The sequence below is a fragment of the Magnolia sinica genome, chromosome 13 (genome assembly GCF_029962835.1).
Source record: "Magnolia sinica isolate HGM2019 chromosome 13, MsV1, whole genome shotgun sequence".
Classification (NCBI taxonomy): domain Eukaryota; kingdom Viridiplantae; phylum Streptophyta; class Magnoliopsida; order Magnoliales; family Magnoliaceae; genus Magnolia; species Magnolia sinica.
Genome location: NC_080585.1, coordinates 38325543 through 38343688, shown reverse-complemented (window position 1 = coordinate 38343688; position 18146 = coordinate 38325543). Strand labels below are relative to the sequence as shown.

Sequence of the window (18146 nt, the reverse complement as noted above, 5' to 3'; positions counted from 1 at the left end):
ATATTTGTGTTCTCCCTTCATCTAGGTCTGTGAGACCTTTTCAACAGGTTAGATGAAAAATGAACATTTTGGTGGGCCCTAGGAAGCTTTTAATTGTGACCCTGATTCATGTGGTGTGGTCCACTTGAGATTTGGATCTACTTCATTTTTTGCCCTAAAATGAGCTGGAAAACTGATGGACGGCGTGGATATACAACAAATACATCGAAGTGGGCCCCACGCACTACGGTGTCACCGGTTGACACCTAATCCGCTCCAACCTTTATCAGGCAATCTTTACCATGTGATCCATGGCTTGGGAAATGGATGGTTATAAAAGAAAATAAATAATAATAACTGATTTATAGAGGGATCAGATCATCTAATCAAAGTGATTTTCTCACGGTGAAACACAAAATATGTTGTAGATCCAGTGGATGGTCTAGATAGATGGATTGAGTTGTCTAAGGGCTTGTTTGGATTTACGTATTGCATTGTATTCGGGTGCTGTTCATGTATACATTGGACAGTTTGACGGATACATCCAAATCAATTATATACTGATCAATGTTTGGATTGGAGGCATTGGTTGGTATAGTATATAGTACCTTATACAGATCAATGTTTAGATAAGAGGTATTGTGTTTAGGTACTGTCCAATCATACAAATATATATATCTACCGGTCCGGATGGTCAACCCACATTTGACCAACAACCCACATGTGATATGTGAGCCCCACATGTAATCATAACGTCATCCATGCCCCAAAAACTGAGATTACGAAAGAAAATATACATTTTAATTAAAAAAACAAAAATAACATAAAACAGGTAATTGATATTGACTGTTCCAGAAAAGAACAACAAAAAACAAAAAAAAACAAAAAAAATAAAATAAAACACAATAAGAAAAATAAGAACCGAATATTACAAATGGATCGGATGTCTTCCACGCCCAAGAAAACAAAATTACACAACATACTTTTAACTATATATATATATATATATATATATATATATATATATAATATATATATATATATATATATAAGGACCTAATATTGAAAGTTTTAAAAGAAGAAATTAAAAAAAAAAATTTAAAAAAAAAAAAAAAAAAACTTAACGAACAAATATTACAAATGAACACTTCCGTAAGCACATACTTTCAAACAGTCCAAACATTTCTTTGTTGGTTATAGATGCAGAAGATTATCCACTGCTGCAGATAGTCACGTAACCAGCGGCAAATAATACGAAGAGACCAAGCAGCAAACCAACAAGCAGACGATGAATATGTAGGTCATTTCTTGGACCATCAAGTCCCACTCTTTCTTCATTACCATCTTGCGAACCATCACCACCAATTACAGTTGGCAATATGGGTGCAGCTACACATGTCCCGCTATCCACCGTCGTACTAGTAGCTGATGCACGAACATACCGACTTCCGTCTGTTTCGTCCACTGCTTTACCGATGGTGGTGGCCTGAATAATGTTGTAAACAATGTATAATCTATGTTAACAATCTGATTGTAACATATGTAAATCAATCATGGAAATTTAATTTCTTCTCACATACGAATACTTGTTCAAAGTTTCATCCAACCTTGTGTTGATTCCATGCAAGCATGACATCTTCATATACAGTGAATGACTTATGTAAGCATCCACTGAATCCATGAACTTGAGATTTGCACTCTTCCCATGTCTCGTATATACCAGGTGTTCTGCCCACAAATACTACATAAAACTTCCTCTTCATTTTCTCTGCAATTGGTAGACAAACAAATTCCCAGTCCACATTTTGAGTGATGAAATTAAAATAAATTTTAAGGAGAATGATAATGCTGGCTGTGTGAAAGTCTCTATGTTACATCATGAAGGTCAGAAGTTTATCATTAGATAAATAGATTCAACTACCTCTGTTTCACTTACATTATGTTAATAAAACCTATCATGAAAAAATTCATACAAGAGCCTATCAGTAAAGCTGGGAATCAAGAAGATTAATATCAACTACAACATGTCGGATAACATCCAAATCTGTGGCAGAAATGTAGCATGACAGAAATGTAGCAATAAGAGGCTGAAACCGGCAATATTACAATGCAATCATTATAATGGTTATAAGGCCATTGCGTAAATGTCACATATCTACAAGCCAGCATTAAAATCCACACCATCCACCTACATGATAATCAATTATCTACAACATTAAACAAATTAAGAGACTGATATCTACAAGCCAGCATTATTTGAAACCTAACACTATCCAGCAGTTTAGGTCAGGCATAACCCCATCCTGCTGCATAAAAATCCACATCATAGAGTACTGAACAGTATTTCAGATCAGTCTACTGACTAAGCAGATATATACCGTCTTTAGTATTGCTGATCGAAACAGCAACAGAAATCGTCCCACAGTATTATAGTTAATACTATCCAGCAGTTCAGGTCAGGCATGAACCCATCCACCTGCATTAAAATCCACATCCTACAGTAGTGAACAGTATTTCAAATCAATCTACTATGTATGCTACATATACAACCAAAAATACTAACAGGTATGAATGTAAAGTTATGAAAGATAGTTGAAAACTGAAAACACAAAAATAGACCATCACCAAAATATGAATCACAATCCGAAATCACAAATATCTAAATTCACGCAATACCTATAAAACTGTATCTGAAAAGCAATTCTCAACCAGTTACACTCAGAAATCCTCCAACATGTTACTCCAGCAGAAATTACTACTGAGTAAGGACACCTGTGAGACAAGTAGCATTCTCAACCACTTACACTCAGAAATCCTCCAACATCTACACCAGCGAAGATACTGCTGAATAGGGACACCTGTGAAACAAGTAGTATTCTCAACCAGTTACACTTAGAAATCCTCCAACATTTTACTCCAGCAGAAGTTACTGCTGAGTATGGACACCTGTGACACAAGTATCATTCTCAACCAGTTATAGTCAGAAATCCTCCAACATTTTACTCCAGCAGAAGTTACTGTTGAGTATGGACACCTGTGATACAAGTATCATTCTCAACCAATTACAGTCAGAAATCCTCCGACATCTTTACGCACCAGATATAACAACTGAAACATGACAACTATGAGACGAAGAGTGTTAAGAATCACAGAAGGGCAGATTTCCTCCTACATAATCAGTCAGCAGAAACCACTACTGAATAATGAAAACTGCCACCAGATATAAACTCAAACAGAATATCGCATAGTAGTTATAGTCAGAACCTGCAACAAAATATAGCATTGCGGATTTAAAATATAGCAATCCAAGACATTAAAGAGCTGATTACTGCTCCAGTAGCAATCATATAATCCACAGCGTTGCCAGGAAGTAAACCCAAACGCACCCATTCACAGTCTCTAGATAAAAACAGTATCCACCACAAAAATCAAGAGGAATAAAAAAGTTATAACCACATAACAGTCAGCATAGAAAACAAAAAGGCCATTTTCAGTCTGGACTACAGCGAGGAAGGATAACTTTCTCTATCCATTCCTTTCGTCGTTCATGTCCCATCTTTTAAAAAAAACCTGCACTGATTAAATCACCCTGCAACACCCTAGCAGCCCGAATTTGATCTTCACTGGAAAGACCATCCACCTCCTCAAGGATACCCAACAGATGTTGCACACGCATCATACTTTTTCCATGTGCCATTGTAATGGTCAGGTTGTTCACGGCTTCTGCGATCTCCCCCATCCTGTCCCCAATTTGTTCACTCGGTCTACTCTTCCTATGGCTAAAATCACTCCCATCAGTGAGGCTATGACGAGAACATGAGGTGGCTTCCATTGGGCTTCTGTGTGTTCGCTTTGCCCGATTTACTGAACCCTCACTACCGTGAAATCGGGGTGTTGCCTTCCAATCATCCTCATCTAAAGATGAGAGACGTACAATCTGGCAGGGCTCCTCCTCTAATTCATCATCGGAGTTCATTTCGTCACGGCCGCGCCTTCTCTCGGATATAAGAGAAGAATATGCCGTACTCGCAAACTCGCAGTGGGCAATATCATTGCCAAACATGAAGGCGAAATCGTCCCATCTGTCTACATGTTTGCCTCGAACCCATTCAGCATAGGGGTGGGTCTGTTCAGACAAGGAAAAAATATTATAATCATTTATTAGAAATCAATTCATTAAAATATATTAAGTAAACATAAAATCATTTCATACCGCAATGTATCCTTCTCATACATCCTTGGTAGCTATCACTATCTTCTTGGAGTCGTCCCATCCGAAGCCTGAGGCATTGAGCATGTCCTCTATTGCCCAATATAGCTTTTTCAAGGTCCGAAGCCGATTCGAAATATGTCGGTTCTCTAACAATATCCCACAAGCATCGTAGATCTCTTTAATAGTGGCTTTATAAGCTTCGGGTTTAAACCTAACGTCACTCTTAAGACCCAGATTCACCTGTTCCACCAACGCATCAACTAGTGCGTTGTCCATACTATCTGTCCATTAAATTCTACTTACTCTACTCAAACAACCTAAAGTACGCTTTGGTTGAGGGATATTTCTTGGTGATGGTCGGGTCTTTGCTGGAGTTTGCTTCTTTTTTGGAGTACCACTTTTTACAGCAGGTGAGCTTGGGCACTGGTTGGACACAAGAACCCTCTTACTAGGTGATGATTCCACATCTTTCTTCTTCGTGTCTTTGAATGTGCTCCATAAAAAATTCATTGAACCTACAAGCAGAAAATATTAATAGAAACATGACAGCTAAAGCCAATTGATGGACGACTATATCAGTCACATATAGACATGAATGACATTTATCACAAATAAATATGATAAGTATAAAAAAGATGGTCAAAAATATATGTTAAATTATTCTTGCTTTCAACGTAGCAGATAATTACAAAAACCAAGCAAGTCTAAGTACGTTGTCTTGTGCGTGGAAGACTATCATTCCACATTCGCTCAGCTATCTCGTCTCTCTTATGTGTCCAATCATCACGTGCACGATCCGCCACCTAAGCTAACGCTTGTCCTTCTTCCACCGTAGTTACATCTACAGCGGAAGACGAAACATCCATTGTACTGTCTCCACTGTTCTCAACTTCCTCAACCAGCCCATCATCATCAGCAACACGGAGGAAATTATGAAGGACACAATAAACTATAACAATTTTCACTTGCGTTATAAACTTAAATTGAGGAGGAATACGTAAAATAGGAAAGCGGCCTTTTAGAAGCCCAAACGCACGCTCTATGCATTATGCAGTTGTGCATGACGATAATTGAACAGTTCCTTTTTATTGGCAGGCTTCCTTCCCGTACGAAAATCGTTCAGGTGATACCGCACACCTCGATATGGTGCCATAAATCCAGGCGTATGTGCATATCCGGCATCAACAACATAATATTTTCTTACACATTGCAAGATATGTTTCAGTTGAATTACATACATAAACAGTTATAATGTAACAATCACCCCCTTTAGCCAATTACCGTGCGGAATAAGGAAACAATCAGGCCGACGGGTTAGTGCATTTTGTAACACACGAGCATCGTATGTGGATCCATCCTAACCAGCAAGTACGTATACAAATTTCATATCAAACGTACATGCGGCCAAAACATTCTGTGACAGAAATCATTTTCTATTTCTGAATGTTGAGCTTTATTCTTTTGGCAAATGAGTCGGGATATGGGTACCATCTAGGGCCCCGATGCAATCCTACAATGAAAAGTGCGCTACATGATCAGTTCATTCTTTCAAGGTACTATTTAATAACTGCTCCAACATATGTACTCACATTACCTGAAAATATGGGCTACACAAAGGGTTGTCGGATATTTCCTTAGGTGTGTGTAATCCAGGAAACTTCACATACTCTGGATATATATCGATTATAGCATCCAACACTCTAGTAGAGTGTCGGCGTACAGTCTCACCAGATCTTGTAAAACGATGACAAATGACTCGATTACGTATATTATGTCTGATAGTATGAAGAAACATTACAACCTGCTCTTCCAACATGCATCTTCTGCTATCAAATAGTAGATTCCGATCTCTCAAAAGCAAACATAATTCAAAAAAATGTCCCCTGCTCATCCTCAGCTGCGCAAGGTAGTCATATCGCTCTTACGTATGATTCGTCTGATGAATTTATCCTTTTCAATTTGACCACCAGCGGAGTTTGACTTGATACAGAACCGGCGATAGTATTCAGCTACTCCGATTACATATACTGAAGCTGCAATGGCTGTAATTACAACAGCAATTTCACTTTCATTCCATTCTCTGCCGAAGGACCTTTCTTCAAAATTATCCGCACTTTCGGAAGCCATCGCAGCTCAATAGAAATAAAAAAAGATCTAAATTGAAATTACAATAAATTGAATATTTATACCTCCTCTAATGTGAAATGACTATACAGTAAACACTTCCATTGTAGTGGAGATTATATGAGGATTGATAGTCTTTCCGAAATTGATGATTTACAGAAAGTTGAGATGAATACATAAAAGTTGAATATAGACATTAGATAATGTCAGCAGATAATTTTTTTACTTGCTAATAAAAGCAATCATAGAACAAAGCTGTTAACATGCAATTCTCAGTACTTGTATTTACAACTTCTGAGTACAGACATACATTACAAAAAGTAAGGTAATTTAGAAGCAATAAAGCTCGATGGTAACATGCCAATTTGTCTCTGTTAAGACAGAAGTATGTCAATGGATGAACCTACTAGCATTGAATCTACCAACGCTGACCAATATATGTTACAATCTACAAGGCTGGAAGGTGGCATTGAAAATAAAAACTGAACGCCACCTAACATCTTGCGGCCATATTATCACAATTGCATTACTAGTGAATGTAATGAGGAGACATCATACAGTGAACAACCCGTTCATATAACAGGGAAATTGATGCTGAATACGGAGAGGATAATATGAATAGATATTCATCCTTAAAAGCCCCAATGAAATCGATTTGAAATAAAAGAAATAATGTGTCTTGCATGTAATAGATGTGAACGAGTATTACCTGTTTTCCAAAACTGAGCGGATGATGCAAAGCGTACAGAGGACGCAAAACTTCCCTAGCTAAGATCTGATTTTGAAGAGCTTGTTCAAGGGTTAGTAAGTTACGAAGAAGAGGGTTTTATAGAAGAAATAAGTATCGAAATTGTGAAATGTTAAAACATAAAGTCATCTCATCTATCTAATACAGCAGAGCATGCACAAGTCATTTCAATCCATCGACGCTATCCACCAAGGCGGATTGCAAAATCCCAATTTGGATTTGGATTATTTGCAGATTTCCCTCCCATCGGCTAGAATTGGGTGTAAACAGTCCCGGGTATGTAATATAAACCGTATATACACCAATAAGAGGGGTGTCTTGCATCAAAGATACTCATGCAAGATACAACCCTCTCCGAAAATGGTTACAAGTGGTTCAATATGGCGAACCTGATTTGCAAGAGGGAGATGACTGTACCTGAGGTAGCTGTTATCGGGCAACAAGAACTGCTTTGCATGATGGCTCGATTACGAGGAAGCTTGCAGAGAGCTATAACGATGGTGGAGATGTCATATACTAGGCCGGTTCGGAAGAGAATGCTGACATGCAGGCTCTCAGACGGTCTATGGAGGAGGCAGTGGAGAAGATCATCCGTTCTCCGTAGGAGAACGAAAACAAAAGGGCTTGTTTGAAAGTCTTTTTTTTTTTTTTTTACAACGCAATAAAGGCGTTATACAAACGGCAGCGGCATGCACTGACAGTATAATACTGCCATTCTGCGATTTTGGATTCGCAATATATTCGCGCGCTTCATATACGAAGGTCGGCTACTCTTAACTAAACATTGGTAATGTCACATCAGACCCATTAAGACAATGCAATACACCCCTAACCGAGAATCCAAACGGACCCTAAGGGTATTGATGCAACTAGGAGCATTATAACTTAATAGTATTCATTCACACATCTACACTCAGGAGTTTTTAAAAATGGGATATTTGGGGCCCACCCTGATATATGTACATCATCTAACCCCATCCAAAAGGAAGATCCAATCATACGACTCGGATGCACCAAAAATCAAACGGATTCAACACCATTTCAAACCATTTGTAGGGCCCACCATGATATCTTATGAAATCCAACCCGCGCAAATGATGCAGCCCACACTAGAAGGAAGACCCACTAAAAATCAGGCTAATACGGTCATCAGGTGTCTGGTGGGTCTCATCACTTGAATTTGGACGCCCTTAAGATTTTAAATTGTTATGGATCTTTACTCTTGCTCCGGTGGTAGACTCTCAGGAGTTTCAACACCCGGTCAAGGGTTCGAATATCCATAGGTGGTGAAATTCCACTAGCGTGAGTGTGTGGGGTGTGTGTGCGTGTGTGTAAAAATAAAATAAAATAAAAATTGTTATCTGCGGTGTAGAGCACCTGAGTTTTGGATTTTTCGGCTAGCCTATATTCATTTTGGGGCACACCTGATTAACGGTTTGGATCATAGACATATTATGGTGGGCTCACATTATGTAGTTTAGATAGCGTATACATGTATGTTTCCAAAAAAAAATCTATTTAGGACCAACCATGATACATATACAACATCCAACCCGTCCAACGGGAAGATCCAATCATCCAGTAGTGATTCCCAATGAAGTGGACCAATCAAATCATCACATCTGCCACACTGTAGAGAAGAATGGATAGTCACCCAAAAGCTCCAAATTGCGTGTGGGGCCCACCATGATGCATTTATGGAATCCAACCTACCCAAATGGTGCCCTCCACCTTGAAAGTGAGATGCACCTAAAATCAATCATGGTAATGCGATAATAAGGTGGGCTCCATCACTTGAATTTTTGGACGTTTTTCCACGATTTTATGAATTATGGTGTTAGATAATTGTAACGGTTTGGATCCATACATTAAACCTTGGCTCAAATGTTCATCAAGAATATCTCCAAAATTCCAATATCAAAACAATCCCAACCTTCAAATAGCCTGTGGAAATTGTAATTCTAATTAAACGGTCAGGATCATCCATGCTCTCAGAATTTTGGGTCATGCCACATCTAACATGGGGACCATGATTTTGATGGTATAAAAGGATTGGCATGCATGCATTTCATGTGTGTGATCGTGTGAAGCTAACGTGGCAGGACCACCACCTTTCTGCCTCAGGTTTTAGAACTCAGGCATCGCCGCTCAATATCAACTCCCTAAATCAACACTTCTAAGGTCATCTGATCAAAATGATTACTGAGTTATCCACCATCGATCATGGGTCCAATGGATGGACGGTCTAGATTGACAACATGCAAGCCACGTGCACCGTGGACACATGCATGAGTATAATTCACCCCATGACACACACAATTCCTCAATAATACATATTGTCAACCAATGCCCAAAGTATTATGTAATGGTCCAATAATATATACATGACCATACTTTGATAGAGTATCAAATGATTCATCAATAATACATAGGAGACCATACTCTCTCAATTCAAAAATAAAAAATAAAAAATAGACAACTTATCAAATGTTATTTATAATTTTAAAATCAATATATTAGCGTGGCATATAAGAAGCGACGTATCACTGCATGAACTTATCGTAATACACGCCTGATATGATACGGTCCCATCCGCTGTTGTATATCATCTTATCAAATTGAAATGCACTGGAAACATACAATGCTTGATTGGGATTATAAAAATGAGAGTATGATTTTGGTAAATCGAGGAACTTATAAAACTATGTATTTGAATTGGATTTGGATTTGAAAATTTCTGAAGTTTACTATTTTGTAATTAATCTATGAATTGATTTGGGAATCACTTCTAGCATTTTATTTTTTTTTGTAAGAGCATGCTAGTGTTTTTTTTACGTGATAAGCCCTTTGAAGTAGCAAAAAACAGTTAAAAAGCAGTTGCATGCTTAGTAGTTTTTCAGTAGCCTTTTGCTTCGGCTCACTCTTGTGCTATGATTTAGTATACACTGTCAAGGAGAAAAGTTCAAAAGTCAAGTTGTTATTATTATTATTATTATTATTATTTGTAAATTTGGATTTGATCCAAATTCTTTAATTAATAGGGGTGTAGATTTGGGAAATCCATGAATTTAGTAAATTCTCTATGAAAAATAGATAGTAGAGATTGGGAATATTTATTTATTTATTTATTTATTAGCGTAAATGGTGATAAATGAGTAATCATTACTTGCAAAGTGAATTCACTGACTGTTGATAAGTTCGTACGCGAGAAAAGAAAATTTTATATGTGACCTATCGTGTTGTATGTGTTTGATCCGTGCCATTTAATCAGATCATTATAAAGAATGAGCCCAAAAAAGAGAAGGATCCAAAGAACAAGTAGACCACACCACTTGAAACAAGAAGAATTGAGTGCCTACTGTTAAAAACATTTTTGGGGCCATAAATATTTTGAATGAAGTTGATATTTGTTTTTTTTTTTTCCTTCATCTGTATCTGTCTGACCTTATCAACAAGCTGGATGACCGATACACACCATTGTAGGCTAATGTAGAGCAGGTCGCAGACAGTTTCACGGCCAAGATGGATCAGAAAAGGCTCGGTCAAAGACGGAAGTGATCCAAACCGTCAAACCTTAAATCGAGCATATCTCACAATCCGAAATAAGTTATCGGACATAAAATGCATGATTTTGGGGTAGGACAAGCTACTTTAGCCACCCAACCCCGTTACTCTAGGTTACACAAGCCGGATTTGCAAAATACTATCAGATCGACAGTCGTTTCTCTATTTTAAATCCATTTTTACTATAAATAGTAAGTTTTAGTTTAAATATAACTCTTCATCCATTGGGCTTTAGGAGTTGCGCCTAATGTAAAAAGTGCTTAAAATAATTAGGAGAACAGCGTGGTGAAGCCAAATAGGACACTTACTATTTTTGGCCAATAACCTTGCGCACTAGTAGACATCACGACCGTCTATAAATAGTAAGTTTACTATTTATAGTAAGTTGCGAATTCTAGGAGTTTTAGTTGTAGTTTGATTATGAAATTTCTCATATTGCTTAGTATCCCTATTTAAAGGGTTGTGAACTCATTTATTTGATTAATTAATCAAATTATGAATTTTATAGAATTTATTTCTATTTTTCTTTCTTTTTCCTCGTGGATTCAAGAAGTCTATGTGAGGAGTACAGAGAAGCTCCGTGGATTTGGAGTAGTTATCCTTGAGGAAGACAGTGATTGACCTTATCACGTTCATCCTGCGTCAATTGGTATCAGAGTGAGAATTCCCCTCGAGTCGATAGTAAACAACGAATGTATGAACCAAAATTCTGTGGACTGTGATTCAGAGATTTGTTATCTTTCGAAAAGAATGAATGGAAGCTTTCCACCAAGATAGTCAATTAACTATGCAAGGGCTGCAAGTAAGCAATCATCTAGATCGTGCTTAGAGAAACTATCGAGGTAAGGCCGAACTTCCTAGTTTTAACAGTTTATTATATATAGGAGATTTCCTCGACTGGCTAGCCGAAGTAGAAAGATATTTTGATTACATGGATGTGCTAGAGCATAAAAGGTGGAATTAGTAGCGTTTAAATTAAAATCTTGTGCTTTTGCATGGTAGGAACAATTACAACTCTCACGAGCGCGACAGAATAAGGCCCCCATCTTATCATAACCACGGATGAGACACTTTTTTCGATCTCGATTCCTTCCTAGTGATTACGAGCAGGTATTTTTCCAGTAATATCAAAACTACCGACAGAGGAATCAAACCGTCACCGATTACATCGAAGAATTCCAGCGGTTGGCAACGCGAAATGATCTGTCAGAAGCCGAATCACAGAAGGTAGCATGATTTATATGTGGGTTATGACCAACGATTCAGGATGGAGTTCAGACGCACCAGTCGGGACTGTGGATGAAGGGGTTCAATTAACAGGTAGGGTAGAAACATAACTTGTAAGAGTTGTTGCTAGGCCTTATCCTTCAACTTGACCCCCCATGACGAGTCTCACGCAGGATCTAGTGCTGGCATAAGGAAAAGAATCAATAGGAGAACGTCATCAAAATCCTGTGACCGCGAACCGTGATATGGTGAGCGGTTCATCTAGGCCTCAAAGCACCCACAACGGCGGGCCCGAGTAGGATTCTAATCCTTACGTTCGACCAAGGTCGAATAATTATTACCGATGTGGTCAACCGGGCCACTTATCAAACACCTGTCATCAACGTCCGTTAGCACACTTCACCATGAATGAATGGGGACTGAAGGTGAGGCCGCAGAAGAAGACCCTGACTTTGATGAACATGAACAAGCCACTAAGGAAGGGGCAGATGACGATAAATGGATGTGGAATGATTGTAGCGAATCTCTAATTGTGAGGCGAATATTGTATACTCCATGGAAGGAATTACATCCATAACAACACAATATATTCCTTATAGGGTACACCGTCAACAGCAAAGTCTGTGATGTATTCATAGACAATGACAGTAGCAAGAACATCATTTCAATAGTTATGGTGGACAAGTTGCAGCTATCAATGACAAAACATCATTTCCCATACTCAATTGTCTTGATAAAAAAAAGGTGAACAAAACCAAGGTAATTAAACAATACACTGTCTTGTTTTCAATTGGAAAAACTTATAAGGATCAAATACTTTATGACATGGTTGACATATAAGCATGCCATATGTTACTCGGTCGACCATGGCAGTCGAACTGTGATGCGACCCACCAAGGACGAGACAATGTTTATGTCTTCGTCAAAGATAGTCGAAAGATAATCCTTGCCCCTATGGCATCAGATAACTACCCTGAAGTTTTTAAAGTGAAGAGGAGTTTCCTCCTGACCATTGGTGATTTCATGGAGGAATCCAAGGAAACCTGTAAGATATACATCGTAGTGGTGAAGGCTGAGGAATCGAAGCCTCCAAACATTCCTCTAAGTTTAAGGCTATTGTTAAATGAATTCAGAGAAATCTAGCCTGATTATTTACTGGATGGATTTTCCCTAATGAGGGACATCCAATATAACATAGACTTCGTCCCTTGGGTTAGCCTACCCAACTGCCCTCATTATCGGATGAATCCAAAGGAGTATGAAATACTTTAAGGGCAGTGTAACGCCACTCCCGAGATTTCGAGCATCACTTATGCTTTGCAAAAGCTGGTTTCTCGGTTACTTTTACATTAAGAAATTAAGCATGTATAGGATTATACTAAACAGTGTATCATACTCCGGAATAAGCGCTATTAAAATAAAAAATTAAATTGAAATGCTTGTAGTATAATTATCCAGAGTATTGGTCCAGCTGGCATAAGTGCTATAGTTTATAGCCCTTTTTGTTGTCAAATTTGTAGTGTCAAAGACACTGTTATGAAGCTTGCATCTGTGAAGAACAATGATCTACTCAAGATCAACTTTGTTTGACAAGCACTGTTCACAAGTCAAGAATCTCAAGAAGCTTTCAAGTTTGAGCTCCATCAAGACTTCAAGCTTTGCTACTTTTAAAGGTCTCTTGTCTCTAAGTTTCAATGTCCTTACTTCACTATTGAGGTATGATTGACCTTAGGTTGACCTTTAGAGTAGGTCATTTTGGATACATAATTCATATGTTTTATATATGTGAGTTTAGGCTGTTCTAAGACTAATCCTGGACTTTGTTCGACTAGTCCTAGCACTGCTTCGACCTATCTAAGAATTTCCTACATTAGTCGTAAGTTTGTTGCAAAATTCGGATATTTTTTGTTTGGCTTCGACTAGTCTTAGGGTTTGTTTAACTAGTCGTATGAACAGTGTCGACTGTTTCTTCGACCTGTCGTAGAGCTACGACTCAATGTACAGCGTTGAAGATTGGCTAGCTTCGACTAGTCATGTAAAACCTACGACCAGTCGAAGGGGACCTACGACCAGTCGTGAAACTACTAGATCTTATCGCGCCTGAATTTTTAAATATCTGTTGGTTTTACGATCAGTCGTAGAGGTCTTTAGACCACTCGAAGACGTGCTTTGCTCACCTATAAATAGAGTACAAATCTCATAATAAAATAGGAAATTGAAGCTAATTTAATTCGGCCTTCTGAGAGATAAGTTTGTGATCCATTTTAAACTAAGTGTGCATATTTAATATTCTCTTTCTTTAGCTTTCCTTATTTGATTTTGTTCCTGTATTCCAATCTTATTTGAAAAGTGAAATTGTTGTATTCCGTCTTCTTGGAATCAAAATCAAATAGAGCTACGCCCAATTGGTTTAATTTAAAATCTGTTAGAATTTAGAACCATTATAAAGAGAGTATTGGACATTGAACTTTGACATTCAAATCTCTACTCCGACTTGGTTCTTCTAGGCTGCTACAACGAAGGAGAAAGTCAGGTATTTTACGTTTGTGTAATTTACTTTCATTTGATTTTCTTTTAGAATTTTTCAGAAAAATCTCATTGTATTGGTTATCTGAGGAGAGCCAAGAAAACTCAGAAGAGGGGTTTTTTAATTGTGTAAGCCCACAGAAAAAAAATATAATTGTGAAGGTTTTGGGTGAACCTGGAAAATCTATCTTTGATAATGAATGCTGATATCCCCTGTGTGAGGATATTAGGAGTGGAGTAGCACTGTGTGGCTGTTGTTGAATAGTTGGTGTACACACAGGAGAACCACTATAACTCTTTGTCTTGTGGTTTGAATGCTTGCTTAAGTTTTATATCTCTTTTCATTCAGATTTGTAGAATGTATGTGTGGATGTGAATGTTGTAAAATTTACATTTCAAGCACAGTGGGAATGTTGTAATAATTTAGTTTTAAATTCCTACAATTTATTTCAATTCTTTGCTATTTATTTATTCCTCTCTAGTTTGAGTTTTTGATACAAAGGACGTTCTAGAAATAAGGTTGTCCTGCCATAAACCTTTAGTTTTTATGGTGTAAGGTTGTCCTTAGAACTGAATTCGTATCAACCTCTCAATACTTGTTTAGTTAGGTTGCTTTTATTTCAGCATTGTGATTTGATTTAGTTTATTTGGTTATCTATCTTACTTTATTCCGCTGTTAAAGTTTTATTTTGGCATCATCTTATTCACCCCTCGCCCCGCTCTAGGACGTATAGCTAGGCCATTTCAGCTGGGTCCAATATACAATTCTAAAATCAACAAAAATGTGGAAAGGTAGCATCTAGATAAGCCTGATTACTCGACTCTCCCTGTCAAAAAGTGCGCAGCCTACATTGGCCCATCAGAAAGTTGGAAGTAAAAGAACTTATCCTCATCCATGCCCGCCTGGTCCAATGCATCGGCTTCAGTGGTCCCTACATCTATATCAGCGTCTGGTTGGTGTTTTAAAATATCCTTCTAGAGTATGTTATCAAGTCTATTAGCACAAGAATGATAAAATAATGTGAAACAATCACTTCCTACTTATTCTTATTAATGCATATAATAGGGTTTAAGAAATGATGCATGCCCTCACCATCCAACACTCTCTCAACACGCGACTTCGATCACCTGAGTCACAAATAACAACACTTCCTCAACATGCGACTTCAATGCTTGTTTCGCCACATTCTATATAACGTGATGCGGTGAATGGTCATGTTAACTGAGTGATTAATTATGCATATTCATTCAGCAGTTTGGGGATACTAGGATACCTCCCTTTTAATCATGGTCTCAATTGAATCACTAGACGCGGGACGACCACAACGGTCATATGCCTGTAATCCCTTATCCATCTAGGCTCATCACTCCCAATTGAATACATATGAAAGGTAAGTTGTAAAAGTAATGCTTGCGGTCACTACAGGGAGACTCGTCACTACGGCATAAGCTGACAGCACAGACACGGTGTCCCATAGCACCATGCTTGGCTCACGAGTCTTGAGGATTGCGATGGTAATGGTTAATAGTAGACCTTTACAATTGGTAAAGGAGGTGTCCCAGATTCAAACATTTATGATCATACATAGTGAACATATATAGGATTAGTTAGTTCTTTACATAGTGAACATATATAGGATTAGTTAGTTCTTTGGACAATTTCGATTGATACGGGCGAACACCAGTGTAACTAACATGGAGTTTGTAAGTACCCCGCGTGGCCCAACCACTGTCAGTTGTCCGTGTTCGACCCGGATCAATCAAACGTGTCCAGGGTGGCCAACCTAATTTGGTCAACCCATATCCAGGAATTTGCCAACTAACCAGACTACTTTTGTAGTCCTACTTCTTAATCTAATCAAGTCAACGAGTATTAAAGATGATTGGATTCACATTCAATCATCAAAATTAATAATCTACTCATTCAGGCATTTCATTGAACACGTAAGTGTTACTATACTACAAATTGCAATCCATTGAACATAAATTGAAATATATGTAAGTTATCATGCACATACTATATTAGCAATCATAAATCATTAACTGGAGTAGTAGCATTGATAAACCACAACCTAAGCACTTATAGTCCACTCCTTGTGATGTTTCGCCCAATTTTTGGTGCTCCTTAGGTTAGAGTTTTGAGAAAATTGTTGAAAGACCTTAGCAGCATACAAGCATATGAGATTAGGGACAAACAAGTATTGAAACTGTAAACCCCGTATCCTAGATCGTACCGTTCCATAGACTTCCGCGGTCTTCCCAGCCGAATTTCGGCAACCTTCGACCCTTAACCGGTATTTACGCGCGACCTTGATTCTCATGTCGTCAACCCAAGTCGACTCAACTCAAGACCTTTACCATAGCGACCACGCCGTCGCCGCGATTCCGATGCCGCGACTGCGCGCCAAGGCGATACCCTGGTCGGGAGATGTGGGCCAGCGTTCGGTGCGAGGAAAACGCCGGGCGTTGCAAAACCTGAGAGAATCTCTACGAGATGTCACCTCAATCAATCAATCAATCCATCCCATCATGTCAAGTACACATCACCTTTCACCCTTTCTCAAGCAAGCCCCAAAAGTCAAAAAGTTCTTACAAACCCATGCTTTTCTTACAACATTTATCCCTAAAGTCAAAAAGCTCTTACACACCCATCACCACCACATCCATCACTCCATCACCCATCACTCACTCTCTCTCCCTTTACAAGTCTCTCTCTCATTTTCAAACTCTCCCAAGCAAGAGAAAACCTTCACACGTCCAAGCCATTTCTACCTCCAAGAGAGTTTTGTTTGTAGCCCACCTTTCCTACCCCTCTCATCTCCCATCTCAACCATCCAAACCTCATCTCCTCCGTTGGAATCGAAGCTAAGGAGCTAAGGAAGCCAAGAGAGCTAGAAAATCAAGTGGTGGGTACTTTGATAGGGTAGTTTTAATGTTTTTAAGATGGGCCAAGTGAGACCAACCGATCAATGGTTTGGATCTCACTTTGGACCTTAAGATGTGGCCGATGGCCCACTTGGATCATCATGATCATTCTATGATGGGGCCATTCTCCATGGACCCCATCATGATGTTTATTTTCCTTGCATACTTAGGGTCATCTAGACCATCTAGTCTAGTGGAGAAGGGATCTCCATCATTGGATTTCAATTTAATGGACCCACATGTAATGGCCCACTTGATTTATGTTGTAGATCATTGAAGGGAGGGCCCATAGTGCCGGGGTCCCTCCATCACGCGTGTCCCACTCTCTATCTCTCTCTCTCCCTCTCTTTTTCATTTCTTTTTTTAAGATCATGATATTATTGTGTGGCCCACTTGAATGGACCCCACCATGAAGTATCTATTTTGTTTAGGCCGTCTATAAGTGGGACCCACTTCATGTGTGTAGTACCCACACCATCCATCATTGGTGGCCCACCTGAGCAGGCCCACCTTGCAAGGCCAGACCGTCCAGCGTCCCTGGACACTGGACGTTTGATTGGAAAACACAAATATTAGCTTGGTTCCAAGCCAATGGGAGAGGCCCACTTATTTTGGCCCCACCTTGATGTATGTCTTCAATCCACGCCGTCCATTCCGTTCCCAACCTCATTTTAGGCGTTGAACCGAAAAATGGTGTTAACCCGAGGTCTTGGTGGGCCATACCATAGCAAATGGTGGTTTTCACCATTGAAACCTTCCCTAATACTTTTATACGACGAAATATGCCCAATATTGGGCTTGTTTTGCTTGTCTGGAGCCATGGAGGGCCATTAGACAGAG

General features: G+C 38.8%; 1 protein-coding gene across 1 annotated transcript; it reads right to left on the bottom strand.

Moving 5' to 3' along the window:
- Positions 1–1113: 1113 nt before the first annotated feature.
- On the bottom strand, positions 1114–1990 carry LOC131224104 (uncharacterized). Its single transcript, XM_058219658.1, has 2 exons — positions 1587–1990; positions 1114–1465 (listed from the first exon to the last, which is right to left on the bottom strand). Exons 1-2 carry the CDS (start codon positions 1740–1742, stop codon positions 1190–1192), a joined length of 432 nt encoding a protein of 143 aa, XP_058075641.1. The 5' UTR covers positions 1743–1990; the 3' UTR covers positions 1114–1189.
- Positions 1991–18146: the final 16156 nt, after the last annotated feature.